This window comes from Lepidochelys kempii, chromosome 11 (genome assembly GCF_965140265.1).
Source record: "Lepidochelys kempii isolate rLepKem1 chromosome 11, rLepKem1.hap2, whole genome shotgun sequence".
Lineage (NCBI taxonomy): Eukaryota > Metazoa > Chordata > Testudines > Cheloniidae > Lepidochelys > Lepidochelys kempii.
Window position 1 is genome coordinate 3,033,133 of NC_133266.1, and position 18,212 is coordinate 3,051,344.

The 18,212-nt window shown below is 52.9% G+C and overlaps 1 protein-coding gene across 25 annotated transcripts in view; it reads left to right on the forward strand.

Moving 5' to 3' along the window:
• The window catches only part of TNS1 (tensin 1), a 274,551-nt gene extending 256,576 nt beyond the window's left edge, over window positions 1-17,975 (forward strand). For 21 of the 25 annotated variants that reach the window (XM_073304965.1, XM_073304973.1, XM_073304971.1 and 18 more), the window contains 9 exons: window positions 1,407-1,538; window positions 2,370-2,462; window positions 3,218-3,295; window positions 4,096-4,167; window positions 5,635-5,803; window positions 7,176-7,244; window positions 8,829-8,861; window positions 10,604-10,769; window positions 11,643-17,975. In XM_073304965.1, coding sequence (XP_073161066.1) covers window positions 1,407-1,538; window positions 2,370-2,462; window positions 3,218-3,295; window positions 4,096-4,167; window positions 5,635-5,803; window positions 7,176-7,244; window positions 8,829-8,861; window positions 10,604-10,769; window positions 11,643-11,720 — 890 coding nt within the window. In that variant the 3' untranslated portion in view covers window positions 11,721-17,975. Of the gene's footprint in view, window positions 1-65; window positions 212-1,406; window positions 1,539-2,369; window positions 2,463-3,217; window positions 3,296-4,095; window positions 4,168-5,634; window positions 5,804-7,175; window positions 7,245-8,828; window positions 8,862-10,603; window positions 10,770-11,642 lie in introns of those variants that run through there. The other 4 variants (XM_073304974.1, XM_073304978.1, XM_073304990.1 and 1 more) reach the window with 2 other exon arrangements.
• Window positions 17,976-18,212: the final 237 nt, after the last annotated feature.

Sequence of the window (18,212 nt, forward strand, 5' to 3'; positions counted from 1 at the left end):
GAGGGCTGAGGCCACACTGTCAGATCTTGGGGGATGGTAACGCTAGGAGCCCATCTCTGTAATAGGCACATGCAGGGCCGACGTTCAGACTGCGACCACTGGAGTGCTGCGACCGCTGCCCATCCTGCCGACCAGACTGTCTGCCTGTGGCCTTGTCCCCCTCACCCTTTGCTTGGACCCAGCTCTTGTCTTATGCTTGGCTTGGAAGCAGGTGCCAAATTTTTGTTCTGTTTGTACCGCACCAAGCACACTGGGGTCCTGGCCAGGACGCAGGCACCTAGGTGCTACAGTAAATATCAATAATAAATAAGAATAACACCTCTGCAGGTGCCAAGATACTACGGTGATGGTCACCACTTACTACAGAGAGGGATGGGGGGAGGGGGATGCTTAATGTTTGGCAGCCGTGTCTGAGAAATCAAGTGACGGGTCCAAAGGAGAGGACAGGTTTGAGCCTCCCAAGTCTGTGCCTCGCCCATTGTAGAGACAAGGTGGGGGAGGTGATATCTTTTATTGGATCAGCTTCTGTTGGAGAGAGAGACAAGCTTTCCAGCCAGACAGGGAAAGGTACTGGAGCCTCGCAGCTAAATGCAAGGTGGAACAGATAGTTTAGCATATGTAGTTAGCACATATTGTAAGGGACCATTCAAGGTAGAGTGGCCCGTTAACACCCCTGCAGTCATAGGACATAAAAGGGGGGCTAGTGGGTTACGGATTGTTGTAATAAACCACTAATCCAGCACCTCTGTTCAGTCCATGAATTTTAGTGTCTAGCAGAGTTATGAATTGAAGATCGCAGGCTTGTCTTTTAAAAGTGTTGTGGAGGTTTCCTTCGAGGACGGAGAGGTCAGATCGAGAGTGATGTTCTCCCGCAGGTGACAGGGTGTTTTTCATTTTCCTGTGTGAGTTCATTCAAGAGCGCAGCGATTGTCTTGCCGTGCACTGGGTGGGGTGCAGCACATGTGCTAGGCATGTGTAGGACCCATGGATCTTGAAAGGCCTATTGTGGGGGGGTGTCGATCAGTTTGATGCCTGGGGATTTTGTACCTGCTGTTCCGGCAGGGTCTGGTGCCGTTTGGGTTGGTGTGCCCTGGTCTGTGGGGAGCTTGCTTCTGACGATGAGCGTGGAGAAGTTGGAGGGTTGTTTGAAGGTCAGAAGTGGGGGTCCAGGAAAGATTTCTTTCAGGATGGGGTCCCCCTTGAGCCTGGGTTGTGGTTGGTCCAATGAAAGATATGACCTCCCCCATCTTGTCTCTCTCACGTCCTGAGACCACCACGGCTACAGCTACCCTGCATAACTCGCCCAGTGTAGCATTCTGCCTTTCCTGGGGCAGCTGCTCCGTGCTCAGAGGCGCAATAGCTGCCTCATGGCGTGTCCTGACTCCTGTGCTCCTCTCCTGTCCCAGCCATCACGCTACTGAAGGACAGGGAGCCCGGAGCCTTCATTATCCGAGACAGTCACTCCTTCCGGGGAGCCTACGGGCTGGCCATGAAAGTAGCCTCTCCGCCTCCAACCATCCTGCAGCAGAACAAGAAAGGTATTGTCGTCCACCCCCGCGCGCCAGCCCCCGGGAGCGCACGGTACTTCCCCCCCCCCATTGTTCTGCTGGCTGAGCACGGGGCCGCTCGGGGCAGCGGAGCGCAGCTGGGTATGTGCTGAGGCAGCAGGAACCCGCCTGGGATGCAGGGCGTTTAGCTCTCGGCTGGCCCGTGGGAGCCTTTCCACTGAGTTATGGGAGCTTAGATCCAGGCCGGGGGTTGCCAGCAAAGCATGTCTCTGTGTCCTCGTCGGCAAAGAGCCCAGGGGCGTGGTCCCCTTTCTCTCTGCTGCTGCCCTCTCTGCACTGGGGATGAAGTGTCTGGTCCCAAGTGCCCCTGGGCCGTAGCCTAGCTGTCTAGAATAGTGTTCTGTGGACCGGGCTCCCCTCCCACCCACCCCAGTGCAAACTGGAGTGACCCCAGTGACGTCAGTGGAGTTAGTTAGCCCAGGTGTACGCCACTGGGGCCTGGAGCTCAGAAGCTGCCTCTTTCATGCAGCCCGTGGGGGGGATTTGAAAGGAGGCCCCCGGCTGGCTGCTGACGCTCTCTCCGGCCGAGCTGCACCAGCTGGGATTCCTTAGCTGCACTGCTCCCTCGGCTCACCCACGGGGAAAGCAAAGCCCAGGGCAGCTGGCTGTTGGACTCTGCTCTCGCTCCCCAGAGCCTGGGGCCTGGATCACCCAGCGTGCACTGAGGGGTGGGGCGGGCAGGAGGGATGTTCACCCTAAGGGGCCAGGCCACTCCAGAGCCCGCTGTCCTAGGGAGCACAAGGGGGTTGGTTTCAGGAGGGGCCGGGAGCCTGGAGTGACGTCGTCCTCTCTCCCCCCAAGGAGATATAACCAATGAGCTGGTGAGGCACTTCCTGATCGAGACCAGCCCGCGCGGGGTGAAGCTAAAAGGATGCCCCAACGAGCCCAACTTTGGTAAGTGGCAATGACCCTCCCCTCCCTTATTCAGCCCTAGGACCGTTCAGTGCCCTCTGGCAGCGACGCCCCCTTGTGGGGAGTAAGCGGCATTGATAGGAATCACCGCAGGCATGGCTGGATTTGGGGTATCCTGTGGGCATCTGGAACAGAGGCCAAAAAGCACCTCCCTAACAGTGACACACAAGCGCGGTCACACCCCCCCCCCTCCAAACACCAACACAAGCTAACCAGGAGTTTGGCAACCAGACATCCAGGAATGACAATAAAGCTGGGTCCTCTGTTAGGGTGGCCAGTTTTGGTTGGACATATTCCTGGAGGTTTCTACTCTTTAATTCAAGGTTAAGCTTTAATTCCTGGAGACTCCAGGACAATCCTCGAGGGTTGGCAGCCCTATCCCCTGTGCTTGGGGTGTGCAGATGTCTGGCTCCTACCGAAAGGAGGGAGAACAAGGCCCCAAAGAGCTTGCCGTGTAAAGGGACGACAGTGAACTCCAGGACATGGGGTGGTGGGAGACACTGGAAAGCACAGAGCCGGTCTGGTTCCCTGAGTATCCCCCTTACTCAAGCAGTGCCAGTGAAGTCACCGGGGCTGCTCATGACTGTGGGGATCCGAGTCGGGGCCAAAGCGAGCAGGTGGGGAAGCTAGCGGATGGCTTGTCAGCTGATGGGGAAGGAACGTCCCCACTCTAATGCAGGCTGTGTCCATGCCTCAGCGTTAGACTGACGGTGTTCCCTGCCGGGCTCTCTCCCCAGGATGCCTGTCTGCTCTGGTGTACCAGCACTCCATCATCCCGCTGGCCTTGCCCTGCAAGCTGGTCATTCCCGACCAAGGTAGGAGGCACAGGGGAATGGGGCATGGGGGATGCACCGGGGACTGGGGCTGGATGGATTTTTCCCCTTGCTCAGCACCGCAGGGCGGAACTGGAAAGCTTTATAAGATCCCATCCCTAACACTGTGTCTGACCCCGGAGATGTTTCGAATTCGGTTCCTTCTTTACTTATCTGCGAGGCTTACTTACCCAAGCCCAGGAGTCATTGTCCTCTGGCAGAAACCACATGTATCAAGTAGTATGTTCAGGACCCGTCCGTCTCATTAGTATTATTTGAGTTACCACGGGGCCTAGGAGGAATCCTGTACCACGACTGCAGCTCCTAGGCCCTAGGGTAATGGATGGATGGTTAAGCCAGAACAAATCCTGCATCTTGGCAGGGGGTTAGGCCAGATGACCGTGGTGGTCCCTCCTAACCCTATGGGTCTGTGCCTCTAGGAGTCTATGGCCAGGACCCCATTGTTCTTGATGTGGTACAATGCCAGAACAAAAAGAGCTTACCATCCCTCTTTGGGATCAGATCCCTCAGCCCCCCGGATCCAAACTCCCCCAGCCCCCGGGAAAGTTCTGATCCGCCCCCCAAACACGACATAATGACTCAGACTGAGAGGGCATCCGATTCGGGTGTATCTCTGTAGAGATTCCCATGGAGACCAGCGCAGTGCGTACGGCTCCTCAGTGACATTGTTCCTCCATCACACGATCGCCCCCGCAGATCCCGGCCGTAGGAGCCCCAGCGTGTATTCCCAGACCGCGAGTGGCGGAGGAGTCACTGTCCTTCCTCTCCCCGGTTTTTTTTAGATCCCACGGACAAACCGAAAGAGGCAACCTCAGCCGCCAACTCGGCGACAGACCTGCTCAAGCAGGGAGCCGGTGAGTGGCCGGGACGTGGCGGGGAGCGTGGCAGGGAGCTCCGTCTGCATCGGGCCGCCTTTCCGCAGGCGTTCTCCACCGCGGCCTCCTCCACTTTACCCGCTGTGTGCCGCGGACGCACTTCGCTCGCCCTCGGAGGTGCAGGCAGAGCGCGGAGGCTTCGAAAGCGTGCGGTGGGGGGGCGCTTAGAGCCCCTGGGGGAGCCCTGGGGTCCAACCGGACAGCCGTGCCACACTGGCCCCTGCGGCTGCACTGACGAGGCAGCTCACAGGCGTTCTTTTAGGTTAAGAAAGATTCAGATAGGGAGGGCTTGCAAACCTCTGCCCCCGCCCCCAGTGGAAGGGCAGGTGCCATGCTGGAATTGCATAGCCGGGGTTTGGCTTCTCTCAACGTCACGCTGAACGTAGGCGATGCTCAGATATACTGGGTGGGAGGGTGGTCTGGTGATCAGAGTGCGGCCTGGCAGCTAGGACTCCTGGGTTCCTTTCCTAGCTCAGTGAAGGAACATGGTCTAATAGTTAAAGCAGGGCATGGGGTGCCAGGACTCCTGGGTTCCGCTCCCAGTTGCGCCACTGCCTGGCTGCGAGCTTCCCCTCTCAGTGTCTGGGGAATAAGGCTGTTTCCCTTCCAGGTGGGGCTGGGAGGCTCCATGAACGACTGTGAGGAGCGGTTCCAAAAAGCTGCTCCTCATCGTTAGAGATGGGCCCCAGCCCCGTCACTGGGATCCAGAGCTCGATTTCAAATCTCCTGCAAAGCCTGGGGCTGCTTGGCCGTAGGGTTTTGTATAAAGGACCCTGCTGCGGACCCTCAAGCCTGACCAGCAGCCACCCCTGCTATTCTTGTTCTGGGCTCCCCGCGGGGACACACTCAGCTCTTCTGAGGCCCCTCGATCCCAGCTCACAGCCCTCCCTGTTTTCCAGTCCTGGGTTCCCCCCAGGCAGGGCTCTGCGGACGCCCCAGAGCCTGCTGGTATCTCAGCCTGGGTTCCCCCCTCATAGCTCTGCCTCAGTCCTGACCTTCAGCCCATCCTGGACTCCCCCACACCGCCACCCCCAGCTCTGCCGTGCCCCTCGCTTTGACCCACAGCCCGCTGCTACCCTACCTGCAGATTCCCCATGGAAAGAGCTCTGCCGATGCCCCTCGATCTTGACCTGCAGCCCCCCAGACCCCCCGTTTCTTGTCCAGCCCTAGGCACTGCCGAGAGCCAGTGTGTTAGGGTTTGGGATGTGCTCAACCAGGCCCCAAGCCACAAACGTCACATTCCCCCGTGATCTGAGCTGGGGACTGGAAGCGGGGGGTCTCGAGACAAGAGAGCCGACACTCTGCACCCTCTCCAGCCCCCCCGCCGTAGCTTAGTTCCCGAGGTGGAGGACAATAGCCAAGCATGAGCTGGCCCTTGCGTGGGTGCCCGGCCCGTCGGTGACATTTGCACCCCTTCCCTTCACGCCTGCCGTGTTTCCCTTCCAGCCTGTAACGTGATCTTCATCAACTCGGTGGAGATGGAGTCACTGACGGGCCCACAGGCCATCGCCAAAGCCATCAGCGAGACGCTGGCCCTGGTGCCCATGCCCGCAGCCATCATCGTGCACTTCAAAGTCTCCGCACAGGGGATCACCTTGACAGACAACCAGAGAAAGTAAGAGCCCCGCCTGGGCCCAGCTCCCGCGGGGAGCCTTGTCACGCGGGGGTGCCCAGGCATCGAGCACACACAGGTCACCACGGAACGAGCTGCGGAGGGGCTGGGTGAACAGGTAGGAGGGCGGCGGCTGGCCACCCCTGCAGGAATTTGCCCTCCGAACCTGGCAGCTTCTGTGGACGTAAATCCACGGTGAGGTTGGTGTCACGCTGGAAGAGCCCCCAGAACAGGCTGTCAGGGGAGGGCCGGACCGGAGGCCTGTGAAGAATAGCCGGGATCTGGGAAGGAGCTGAGGACTGGGGAGGAAGCATTGCCCAATGGTTAGGGTGCGATTCAGGGACTTGGGGAAGCTCAGGTTCAATTCCCGTCTTTGCCAGGCTCTGTATGTGACCTTGGGCAAGTCCGTTACTCTCAGTGTCTCAGCTCCCACTTGGTACAAGGGGGAGCGGGTGCACTGTCCCATCTCCTATGGGTGTAGGAGACATTCAGACACCATGGGAGCAGGGGGTCAGGTAAGTACCATAGATTCCTGCAGTGGGGGGACAGCTGGGCTGGGGGTGGGATACAGCTGCTGTGGCCATTTAACCACAACTCTCGGGAGCCTTCCTGAGGGAGACGGGGTTTCTTTGTCTCACCAAACGGAGGTAAGACAGAAACAGATCTGACTGGAGACTCATTTACATGAGAAATGGGGTCCGATCCAGACTTGATTTCAGTTCCCAGCCCAGGAGAGGTGCTGGGTTTTGGTTTGGGTCCAGCTGTCTTTTTCGGAGTGTGTCTTGAAGAGCGAGTTTGGAGCTATTCATCTTTTAAAAAGGCCCGTGCTGTGTGTCAGGTGCCGTACTGCCATGGGAAATGGAGGATTTGATCCCCAGTCCTGGCTGCGCTGACCCCTGCTGCTGGGAAGGGTGCATGCACCGGGGGAGCGAGTGCCTGGCATTCAGGGCTAGTTACAGACCGGAACTGAGACCTCACCCCTGCTCAGTCCGCTGTAATTGGGAGACTGCTGCCTGGGGAACAGGCTCTTGGAAGGATCATCACGTACCTGGATGCTCCCGGGACGGGCCCAGTTTGCTCAGGTCTGACCCACCTCCGGCTGTCAGCTAACAGGACAACGAAAGGCTCCTTGCCCCCTTCCCTATTTCAGGCATGGCAAGGCAAAGTCACCATGTCCCGCGTTCACCCGGCGCCATTGCCTCAGCCCGTGCTGGGGTTGCAGGGCCGTATGAGGATGCAACATCTCGTTAACGCACCTCGTGGCAGGAGGATGCAAACGTGGCGGGAGAAGAGCTGGCGGGGCGGGGCTCCAGGCGGGATGCAGAGCCTAGAGGCTGATCTTACGCGCTCACCGTGGCCTCTGCTTGTGTTTCAGATTGTTCTTCAGACGACATTATCCCCTCAGCACCGTCACCTACTGCGACCTGGACCCCCAGGAACGAAAGTAAGTGCCGTAGCCAGAGATCCCTGAGTGGGAATGGGGTTGGAGAAAGAATCCCCCTCTCTTGGGTCTGTGTGTGGGTCAACGGCTTCACTAACCACACCCAGCTTGCTTTTGAGGAGGAAAAAGGCTTGATATCCCATTGAAATTCAGAGGCAGCCAGCAGTCTGCCATGGAGGGGCCACCAACACCTGGGAGAATGAGCAGCGGCGGGGCAATCTGTCAACACCAACTGACCCAACTGATGGGTCATTCCTGCTCTGTGCTGCCGAGAAAGGCAACATCCCCCTGTTCTCGGGTCTCTGCCGATATCCCCCGGGAGGGAAATCCCTCACGACGCGGTGGATTCTCCATTACTGGGAGTTTTTAAGTCAAGACTGGATGTCTCTCTTGCTCTAGCCTAGTTCTGGGCTGGATGCAGGATCCCTGAGAGAGGTTTTTTGGCCTTGTTGTGCCGGAAGCCAGGCCAAATGAAACTAATGGTCCTTTCTGGCTTTAAAACCTATGAAAATTCCTTCCCAATCATCAATTTGAGCTCGCGAGTGGGAAACGCTAGAGTTAAGTATCCAATCCCATTGACACCCAGCTTTCCTGAGCGGTAATAGCTCATTTAGACGCCATCGTTTTGCATGCAGAGTTGAGATGATTATTTCCAGTGTGCCTTACTTTGCACTTATCAGCACTGATAAGTCACTGGTGTAGCTGTACCAGCCCGAACGCCTAGCATAGACCGGAGAATCGGCTATCAGCGGCAATTTGCATAGGTGCAATTTACTCTTTACTTGAAACTGGGGTGAGCAGCCTGGGTGCAAAGGGAGTTTATAGCAGCTTTGCCTGCCTATTCTCGGGGGTTAGACCAGTGTAGCTCTGGGCTCACCTATGGAAAATCCCCAGTGTAGATAAAGGGTCAGGGGAGAAGTACGCTGGCTACTGGTATGCTGAGACCCCTCCCCGCTCATGCTGGCCAAAAGCATCCGATTATATCCTTGTGCTTCCCTCTTTGCTGTTGATGGCCCTGCAGGATATGGTCACTGCCAGATACTGCAGCCAGGCAATCCTGGGATGATGCGCCTAATTTAGGCAGTAGAGCATGATCTTTGTAGCAGCTGGCCTTCGCTCCTGGGCAAGGGAATCTGTTTTCAATGGGGAACAGAGGAGTCAGATGGAGCCTATTGGGTGTCTCTGCTTAACAGGGTCAGGTTCTGATAAAAACAGTGCTTCAAAGTAGATGGTTTGGGTGCGGGCGTTTGCCCGTGGGCCTGGGAGCGCTTGTAGGGGGCTCAGTCCATAGAAGCAGATCTTAGAAACAGGCTCATATCTAGTTCCAAGACATCAATGGACTAGAGTGACTTTATGTTTAGGGGAGTTAGGTGCCTAAATACCTCTGAGGATCTGGGCCCTACCCCCTTATTTTCAGAGGTTTCCCCAGCCCCCCATGGCCTCATTTAGAACTTCTGAAAGTCAGGCCCGGACAGTGACTTTGCAGCTAGTGCTTGGCCTGAAACGGTGATGCTAGCAAATGAGTTTGGTACCATTGTGCTTGGTGAGAAGAGCAGTAATTCCCTGGGGCTGTTTTTCTCCCCGCAGATGGACTAAATCAGACGGTGGAGGTCCCGCAAAGTAAGTGCCATGTATCGAATTCTTTGCTGCCGTTCACATTCTGACCGTTGGGTTGCGTTCGCGTTTTGAGTTGGCCCCACGAGCCACCTGCTGAGTGAATGCTCCATGCCAGCAAACCGGACCAGATCAACCCTGCCAAGCGTAGATGCTTCTCCAAGTGTCTTTTGTCAAACAAATCGGCCATCCTGACGGGGTGACTCAAAGGGCACGCATCACAGTTTGCTCTGTCCTTCCGGTACGGGTCCGGTGCATGCGAGCGGCTCCTGTCTCTGGCCTTGGTGGAGCAGGGGAGAGGCAGCTGCCGGAAGGCGTGACAGGACGTTTTGAGTGCCATGCTCAGCTTGTTCTCCAGGGTGCTCCGGGGGGGGGGCAGGGCACATGCTGACTCGGCAGTGCCCCCTCTGGAGCTGGGCGGGACTGCAGGCAGTATCATCATCCCCCAGCAGGCAGATGCACCCAAATCTGGTTCCCCCAGCGTTTGCATGTTCTTCTGTGATAGCCAGATGCTGCCCGTCGCAGCTGGGAAACATTTCCCGCTGTAGCCTGAGACTGTAATAACCAACAACAAAAACAAAGGCCGCAGGAAGAGACCATTTCCCTGCGGGGGGCCAGTGGGACATGCCCCGAGGTGTGGGGTCCCGTTGGCATGTGTCCCTTGGTGGAAATTTTCTTGGGGGGAGGAGAGGCAAGGAAAAGAGCTTTGTTTGGCTGAAGAGGCTGGTCTATAGGAAACATTCCTGCCCCAGACCCTGCCCAGGCTTAATAAGTCTCCTCCATCCCAAACTGGCTAGACAATGCAGTCCCTGACCACTCCCATCAGTGTGAATGGCAGGTCTGCAGGTAGCCGCAAAGACCCCTCGCCTCCTCCAGGCCTGGCCGGCGTCACACGTCCCCAAGCGAACGAGGGCAGTGGGAAGGGGCAGCCGTGTGGATCTGGCTTTTCTCTTCCCACTTCTAAGCTGACTAGCCCTTTGCCCTACGTTGCCCACAGGAGGACGGAGCTGCCGGCTGAGTCCCATTCGAGTGAGCCCAGGCTCCACTAATTTTAGTCATTGTGTTAGCGAAGGGCTTTTAATTAGTATCCCCAGCTGTTAGGATTTTTCGCTCTCTAATTAGAAATGACCTGGCAGGGAGCTGGCTAACATTCTGTTCCCCTCCAATCCCATATTTATAACCTGGCTTTTAATGTTGAAATTAAAAAGGACATTTTGTTTGTACAGGGGGAGGGAGATTTTAACGGGGCCGGACAATCCCCCTTCTCCTCCCGCCCCTCGTCTCCTCCAAGACTAACAAACCCTTCTTTCCCCTTCCATGTATGGGGAGATGAATCACCATAGAAACGCACGATCGACCACCTCAATCCCTGGGAGAGGTTCTGAATGGGCAGTGCGCACCCAGGACAATGCCTGTCTGGGGTTGCCGTAGAACAAGATGTCCCCTGGGGAATAAATATTCTTGTCCTTTGAAGCATCTGGACGTGATTATTTTGTAGTCTGCTTCATGGAATAGTCACGTTTAAAAAAGCCCAAGGGTCTTGCCAAGCAGAGCATGCCCATCCCCGCCTCGCTGGTAGGATCAGGGCGTCACCCGCCTTTTCTCCTTGAAATGCAGCCTGCCTCAGATGGGTGGTTGGCACAGGCCACGCCCAGGCATTAAAGGGACGATGGGTACGGTGGGCACCAATGCATATGAATGGTGTCCTCAGAGGGAAGGAGCCATCTGCAGCTCCCCTTGGCTTTCAGGGGTGTTGCCCGTGGCTCAGCATCTTTGAGGATTTGGCCTGAGCTCACAAGGCCCCGGCAGAGAGCGGCTGGTGGAGGGGAAGAGAGAAGTGTGAACAGCACTGAGAGGGGGAGGAAGAGTGAAGAAGGCAAGGCTGGAGGACGGAGAAGGAAAGGAGAAGCCATGGTCAGTGATTCACACAGTCGCACTGGCAGGCTTGTGGCCACTCCGGTCCCTTTGGGGACAGCTACAGTGCACAAACCAAAACCCCAGACCAAGGGCTTGGGGGAAGTTCAGATCTGGGTCCAGGCTGGGCCCCGCAACCCCAAACCCACTTTTGTGGTGTCCCAGGAGCATGCTGCTTAAGAAGCTATCGATGCAGGGTCCTACAGGTTGCTCTGAGGCCTCGTTCAGCACGTGGGTGTTACCCCTTCCCAACAGCCGCTTCCCAGACGATGTCCCCGGCCCCATTTGAACCGAATTGGATTTGAATTGTGCCAGTGGTGTTGCTGATCTTCTGGACACCGATTTACTCCTGACTCACGCTGCCCTGCATGAGAATTGATAGACACGTGGGCTGCGATATAGACCCCCTTTCCCATTCATTCCAATGGGAGTAGAGCACCCAATCCTTCAGATGGCTTTGAACTTCTCAGCCTGAAGGCAAGGAAATGTTCCCACTGAGGCCTGATCTCCGTGAGTCGACGGGAAAAACTCTATCAGCACCAGTGGAAGCGGAATGGGCCCTGAGGATGCGTGTGCCGAACCAGCTCGGGTGTGTTCCCCACTGCCGTGCAAAGCATGGTCCACGTATCCTGAGCAGCGGCCAACAGTTCTCTCCTGCGGGTGATCAAGTGTAGGCTGGGACGTTGGCTCACCAGTTGGGGGGGGTGGTTTAGCGGCTTGTCATCCAGATGGGCCAGATGTTCTAATGTGGGCTGCCCCATCCCTTCACTTGCCCCGGCGAGCCATATCCCGTTGCTAGATATATGCTGTTGTCTCATGATCTCTGCTTCCTTGCAGCTCTCTCATGTGCATTCTCTCTTTGTGACCCAACAGGCTCTTTGGCTTTGTGGCCAGGAAGCAGGGAAGCACAACGGACAACATTTGTCACCTCTTCGCCGAGCTGGATCCTGACCAGCCGGCCACCGCCATTGTCAATTTCGTGTCAAGGGTCATGCTTGGCTCCGGCCAGAAGAGATGAGCCGCTGGACACGGGTAGTTCTTGCCCTTGAATTTTGGAGAAGGACTTGGAGTTGATCCGAGAAGGAGCGCGAGGAAGTGCATTGTGGGAGAGGGAAGTGAATCGGGGGGAAACGGTCTGAATTGTGGAAGAAAAAAAACCCTCACCCAAGCGTAACAAAACAAAACTAAAGGAAGCGATGTCAGCGCATTTCCCCACGCAGGGAATGCGACCAGCGCAACGGCCAGGAGTCGGAGGAGTGGAACTGGGTTGGCTTTTGGATCAGCGTCCCCGCGGGAGGTTTCAAGTGGCGAATTCACCCCGGGTCAAAGTGAGAACGTTCGCGGCCCTGCCGTTTGAAAACCAACAACTCTGTTTGCAAATGTCAGTCGTTTGTTTTAAACAACGCCCATGGCTAACTAATCGAATGAAAGGCAGGTCTGCAAGACCACCCCCGCCCACCCCCCGCCCCCCGGGAATTACCCATTGAAACAGCTTACCAGGGGCTGTGGTGGGCTTTCTCCATCACTGGCAATTTTCAAATCAAGATGAGATGTTTTGCTAAGAGATCTGCTCTGGTTCAAACAGGAATGAATTCAGGGCAGATCTCTGGCCTGTGTTACACAAGAGGTCAGACTAGATCTCAGTGGTCCATTCTGGCCTCATGACCTATGTGCTAGAACAGTGGTTTTCTACCTGTGCTCCGCAGACCCCGGGGCGAAGGGGGGTGGTCCACAGACTATGTCTAAGATTTCCAAAGGGGTCCGCACCTTCATTTGAAATTTTTTAGGGGTCCGCAAATGAAAACATGTTGAAAACCGCTGTGCTCGAGTGATCAAGCAGGAAAACAAAGGATGGTCAATATCCCTTTTAACCTTCCCTGCTCTGAGGTCTGCCACTCCTGTGTATATGAAGTGAGTGTGGGGATGTGTCATACATGTATATTCACAGCGGTGGGGTTTATATATAAGCCTGTAGCCCCCGAGCGACTCCCTTTGGTCTCTGTGCTGCACGCCACAGCCCGTCAGGATTTCCTGGCAGCAGAAGGGAGAGAACTCAGATCCTCCTGCTCCAAAAAGCACAGGACCTAGGCCACTTGAACGAAAGGGGACGCAAGGTTAGCAGTATGGGATCTATGACACACAGGTGAGCAGTTCTGATTCCATCCAGTACAGGGCAGTGGTGATGCATACACACTAGGCAGTTCTTACACATACACAGAGTTGTTTAGCAGGTTGCCTTCACTAACTGCATTCAGGAGCATGCTTTCCAAAGATCATCTTCACCGGAAAGATCTTCTGGGCTATATACCATATATATATATACTGGACCTGCAGTACCATACTTTACCCTGTATTTTCACCTGCAGACTGTCACATGTTCTCTTAAAAACTAACATACCGGAAACGGACACAGGTCTGGTCGAGCCTGGTCTCTACTCCTTCTGTAGATGTACAGGCGATTTGTTCATTGCATGGACATTTGGTTGCACGAAAGGCAAATAAGTATAAAGCAAACTCAGGCATTTTTGGAGGCCACTAAAAGAAAAGACCCTGCAGTCTGTGGGCAGCTTTGGCTCTGCATGATCCTCTCAGCTGATCCAAAAGCCAAGAGATCTCATGGCCGAATTTCGTTCTCAGATGCTCTGCCCTGTGGAGGCTTGGAGTGCTGAATGTATTGTAGTTTAGTAACAACGCAGTAGGCGTAAGCTTTGCTTTTGCTTCAGAAGGCCATAGGCCCCAGACTTTGCACTGAAATGCTAACTCACAAGAGATATCGACTAGTGTTGCAAATGTGGATAGATGAGGCAAAGTTCCCAGCCTTGCAAATCCCTGCACGACCTCCTCTCTGCTTGGGCCTTTCCATAGGGAACAAGATGGTGCGGCAAAAAACGTGCATTGCCCACAGATACAGGGCTCGTGTCCTCTCTCTGACTCCACACTGGGCCCCATGGGACGATCTGTGGTTAATATCTGGCTCTGTGTAGCTCGGCTGAGATAGGAGCCACCAGAGGACAGTCCAGGAAGTTAAGAGATGTTTTTCGTTCTCCCTGGGGAATGGCCAGGTAAAATTATGCAGGTTTTACCCCTTCCTCTGACACAGCTGATATTGGCCAATCCCTGTGGCAGGATAGCAGATTGGACGGGCCAACACGTTCTTCCTGTGTGGTAAATCTTATGGGTCTATTTTTCTTTTTTTAATGCTTAGTTCAAGCTAGAGCTGAGACCCAAGCTATGAACAGCCCCCCGGCCCAAACACTCCCCACTTCTGGAGGCGTTCCAAACCCAGATCTGATCTTCAGCTTCCGCCCAGCTCTGGGGAACCCTACAAATTTGCATTAACAGCCAATCTCCCAAGCACCTTTCTGGGGCTTTCGGAAAACGCCGTAACCAGCTTGAATCACTCAGATATGGTCAGAGGTATTAGGGGAGGGGGAAATCAGGAAGCAGGAGAGATAGGCCTTTCCTTGTTTGTGCCACATTTCAGTGCAAGGTTATGTGATACAGGCTGTCTGTTAATAAAACCAAAAAACACCCGAGAACTATAAACCAGCTAAAATATTGCAACCACCTGGATTCCCCCAGAGCACTCTGCTCTCTCATACAGAGGCAGTGTCCTGATATATATAATATATATATGAAATATACTGAAAAATACTGTAAGCTAATCAAATTTTTAAAAGGGGTTAAATTTACACAAAAATATTTATTTTTTTGCCATATTGCTTTCTGTGTATCTTACCCTCCTCCCTTATATACGGCCCCCCACCCCCCATCCCCATATAGACTCTTGTACGTATAACTCATAATAGAGTGTAACAGACAAACATGGTTTATTTCGGTTATACTAGTGACATGGGCAAGGCTCCAAGAGAGTGCAGTGTCCCTTTAGACACCGCCCCCAAGGTGCAATGCGTATGATTGGTCCCCCACCTCTAACCCCTGCCCCCTTTCCCTGTTGAACATGGACATTTGCTAGCGCCTGGAGCAAATTAGCATGTGAGGCGTGTGAGTTTGAAACCGTTGCCAAGTGACGCAAGGGTTGGCGGTGTGCGCGGATGTGTGCGAGTGTGTGTGTGTGAGGGCCACAGCTGCGTGAGCGTGTGGAGGGCTCTTTCCTTTCTGGATACCGTAGGAGGGTTAGATTTGAGTCAGGGAGGTGTTGGGAGACTGGTACTGGGATGGGGTGGGAGGGGTCACTTTACGACGTCCACCAGGGCCCTGTGTTCCAGCCCACCCTGTCGTATAGCATGTTGAGATATTTTTATTTTAAGTTGTTAAAAAGAAATTCCCTCCTTCTGCAAAATTCAAGCACGAGGAACCCCCTCACTTGTAACCTTCTCACCCTGCCATTAACCAATTAGACAAACACTGTGTTTATAGATATTTAAATATATAAAGGTATATTTTTTGAAAGTCTCTATTTTTCAGACTTCATTTTTCTCACAGCTAAAGCTAATTTTATTATTTTTGTTTTAATCTGCTGTCCTGCCCCGGGAATTGGGGCTTGAGCCTTAAATGCATATTTTCCCCCCATAAAATGAACCCGTATTAAGGCATCCAGCAATCTCATCTATAAAGCAATCACAGCAGATCCCCAATAACAACCGAACCCTTGCTTCCAGCCGTGGCCGGCAACGGCTCATTGCTAACTCACGAGCTGAAGACGAAAGATTTAGACGGGGTCAGAATCTCTAACGCTAAAATCACCATAGATTATATTTTTAACACAAAGCTAATCATCTTGCAAATGACATAGGCAGGCGTTTTCCAGCTTCAATTGAAGAGCTATTTTTTTTTAAAGTACATTTTTTGGGTAACTTCTTTCTGTCATCCCTGATTTCCCGAGACAGACCGTCAGCTTGTGTAAATCGGAGCCGTTCCACTGATATCTGTGAAGCTGGTAAGCCAGGCAAAAACCTGGCTTTACCGGCCAAGGTTTAAATTTTTCTTTCCTAAAGGGACCGAGAAGATTCTTTGTGTTTTAAAAATGCAGTCACAGTATTTGAGATTAATGCTGATGCAATTTATTCCAGCGGATGTATCCTAATAATCACACTGCCGTTTTTTTCAGCAGCGGATGTTATATCTCTCACACACGCAGACACTCACACCTACTCCCTGCACAAGGAACTGCATATATTCTTGCCAAAGATAGCCTTTAAAATGCACTTTTCCCAGCCAGTTTTGTTTTGTAAATTGATTGTATGTGCTCTTTTCCCCTCCCCCCCAAGGACCCCTTTGCTGTCGATTTTGTTGTGTGTATCAGTAAACTCTGATTCCCGGAGCGGCCGGCTGATGTTAATTTTATGTAACTCTGTGTTCCAGAAGAGTCGGAGATTCTTAAAATAGTTGACACAAGATATCCTGATTTCTTTAGTCGCAGACTGAGTGATGAGGGCAGCAGGTCAGTCAATTCTTCTCACGCTTCTCCTGGCCTTCCCTTCTCAAACCCCTTCTTCGGAAAAGAACCCCGGAGACAAAGCAGCATGCTGTAGTTGCTTGTGTCTGGTGGCATTTCAACCAAACTGCTATTTATGTCTCCTCCATATCTTACTGCTCAATAAACTTCCTCCCCATGTCCCCCAGAAAGGGAAATAGAAATGTCTTTGGCGTTCTGATCCAAAAGCCATTAAAGTCAATGGGCGTCTTCCCATTGACTTACGAGCTTTGACTCAGAATCTTAAATATACAAACATCCACTAAGCGCATTGTCATCCTTCAGTCCAAACGCCCTTTCATGGGATTGGATCCAAATTGGTCCTACCTCCCTTTTTACCAACTGGCTAACCAACAATGTTCCAAACTTTAGACAACTTTGGCCCTTCATCCAGGGTGTGTTATTGGCCATCATTGTGTTGATCAGTACACCGGCATTGAATAACCCAGTATCAAAACACTGGATCTAGGCTTTGGGATCTCTCCTGGAGCTCTTGTAGAGGTTGATATAAAAACAGAATCTGTTTGAGCCAGCATCCATTCCTGGAACTGAACCATTTCTGAGTTTCAATAAACGCAGACCCTGCCTCACTGCATCCCGTTTCCATGTGGCCCTCTTTCCTGGCTGTAGCTGGGATTGGAGCTGCCAGCAGAAAAGCTCCTCTCACTGCACTGCAGCTGCGTCTCCCAGAACCTGTTGACACAGCCCATTCTTGTGAGGTTCCCAAGTCCGGTTTTTCAGCTTAACAAGGCTTGGGTGAAGGAATTGATTTTTTAGGATCTTATCGGAACCAAACCAGTTTAGAGATTTGCCCTGCACTGGTTAATGTCTTTCCAGTCTGTTCCTTCCCCGCACCCGAATCTGGTAATGCAAACAGGAACTACACACATACAACAAGAGAAGTCACGATAACACAAGCCTCGTGCCCTCCCACCCCCCCAGTTCATCCACATAATGGGGCCAGATTTGGCACTGACTCACATAACACCTTCCCCCATACCGGGGTTTGGGGCTGATCCTGCTTGCACTGAAATCAAGGACAAAACTCCCTCTACTGGTGCAGATCCTAAATCCTTGTGGTTAATGTTTGTAAAGCACATTGAGTGCCTCCTTTAAAAGGCACTGCAGGTGTGCAAAGTATTATTTTAAAAAAACCCTCAGTCTCATAAATAATCCAGATGTCAAAAACCTGCTAATCAAACCGACAGGAAAATCGTGCAGCAAAGTGGGCTGGTATTTTTTTGTTTTGCAAAATCACTCTTTTTTTCAACATTTCATTTGCTGTTGTGTTGCTACCATTGTCGATTTGGGAATGTTACAAATGTATTTGCTAATCAGTGTTAACGAGCAGTTTAAAATAACTTACCTTCAGTTTGCATCATGTCCGTTTTTTCAAAAAAATGTAAGAAACACAAAAGAGGAAAACCAGAATTTCCCATTTCAGTGTATTTATATCGATGGAAATATACTTTATATTTTTCATCTTTGTGCCCATAACTTTGTCACTTGTATAAAGGCGACCTGTGTTACTCATTGTCCATGTGTGAATGCGCACTACACCCCTTCCCTAGCCTTTTCCCTCTCCTTTGTACAGAGGACTGATTCTTTGCAGTTCATTGTATGGCTTTATAAGTGATAAAAGAATCAATTATCTATAATATACTGTTGCTTGGAATGCCAGCGCGGTGTCTGGATTGCTGGAATTGTATCTCGAAATTTTAAGGGAGTGCAGGAATAAATGCTCTGTTCTTTTTGCACAGGGAAATCTATATGGTGACTGTATTTGCTCCTGCCTGAGTTGCTTCTCCCCTTCCTAGGTGGAAACGTGGTGCCATGGGCTTGATGATTGAGGGCGGGTGCACGGGGATGTGATGATCCATGATCCATGGGCCCTGTTAAACAGGCGACGTCGTTTAAAGAAAACGGCTACAACTACCGACAGAAACAAACAGTCCCTTGCGCAGCTTGACTTCCAGCATGGTCTCACTTTGTTTACCAGGGACATC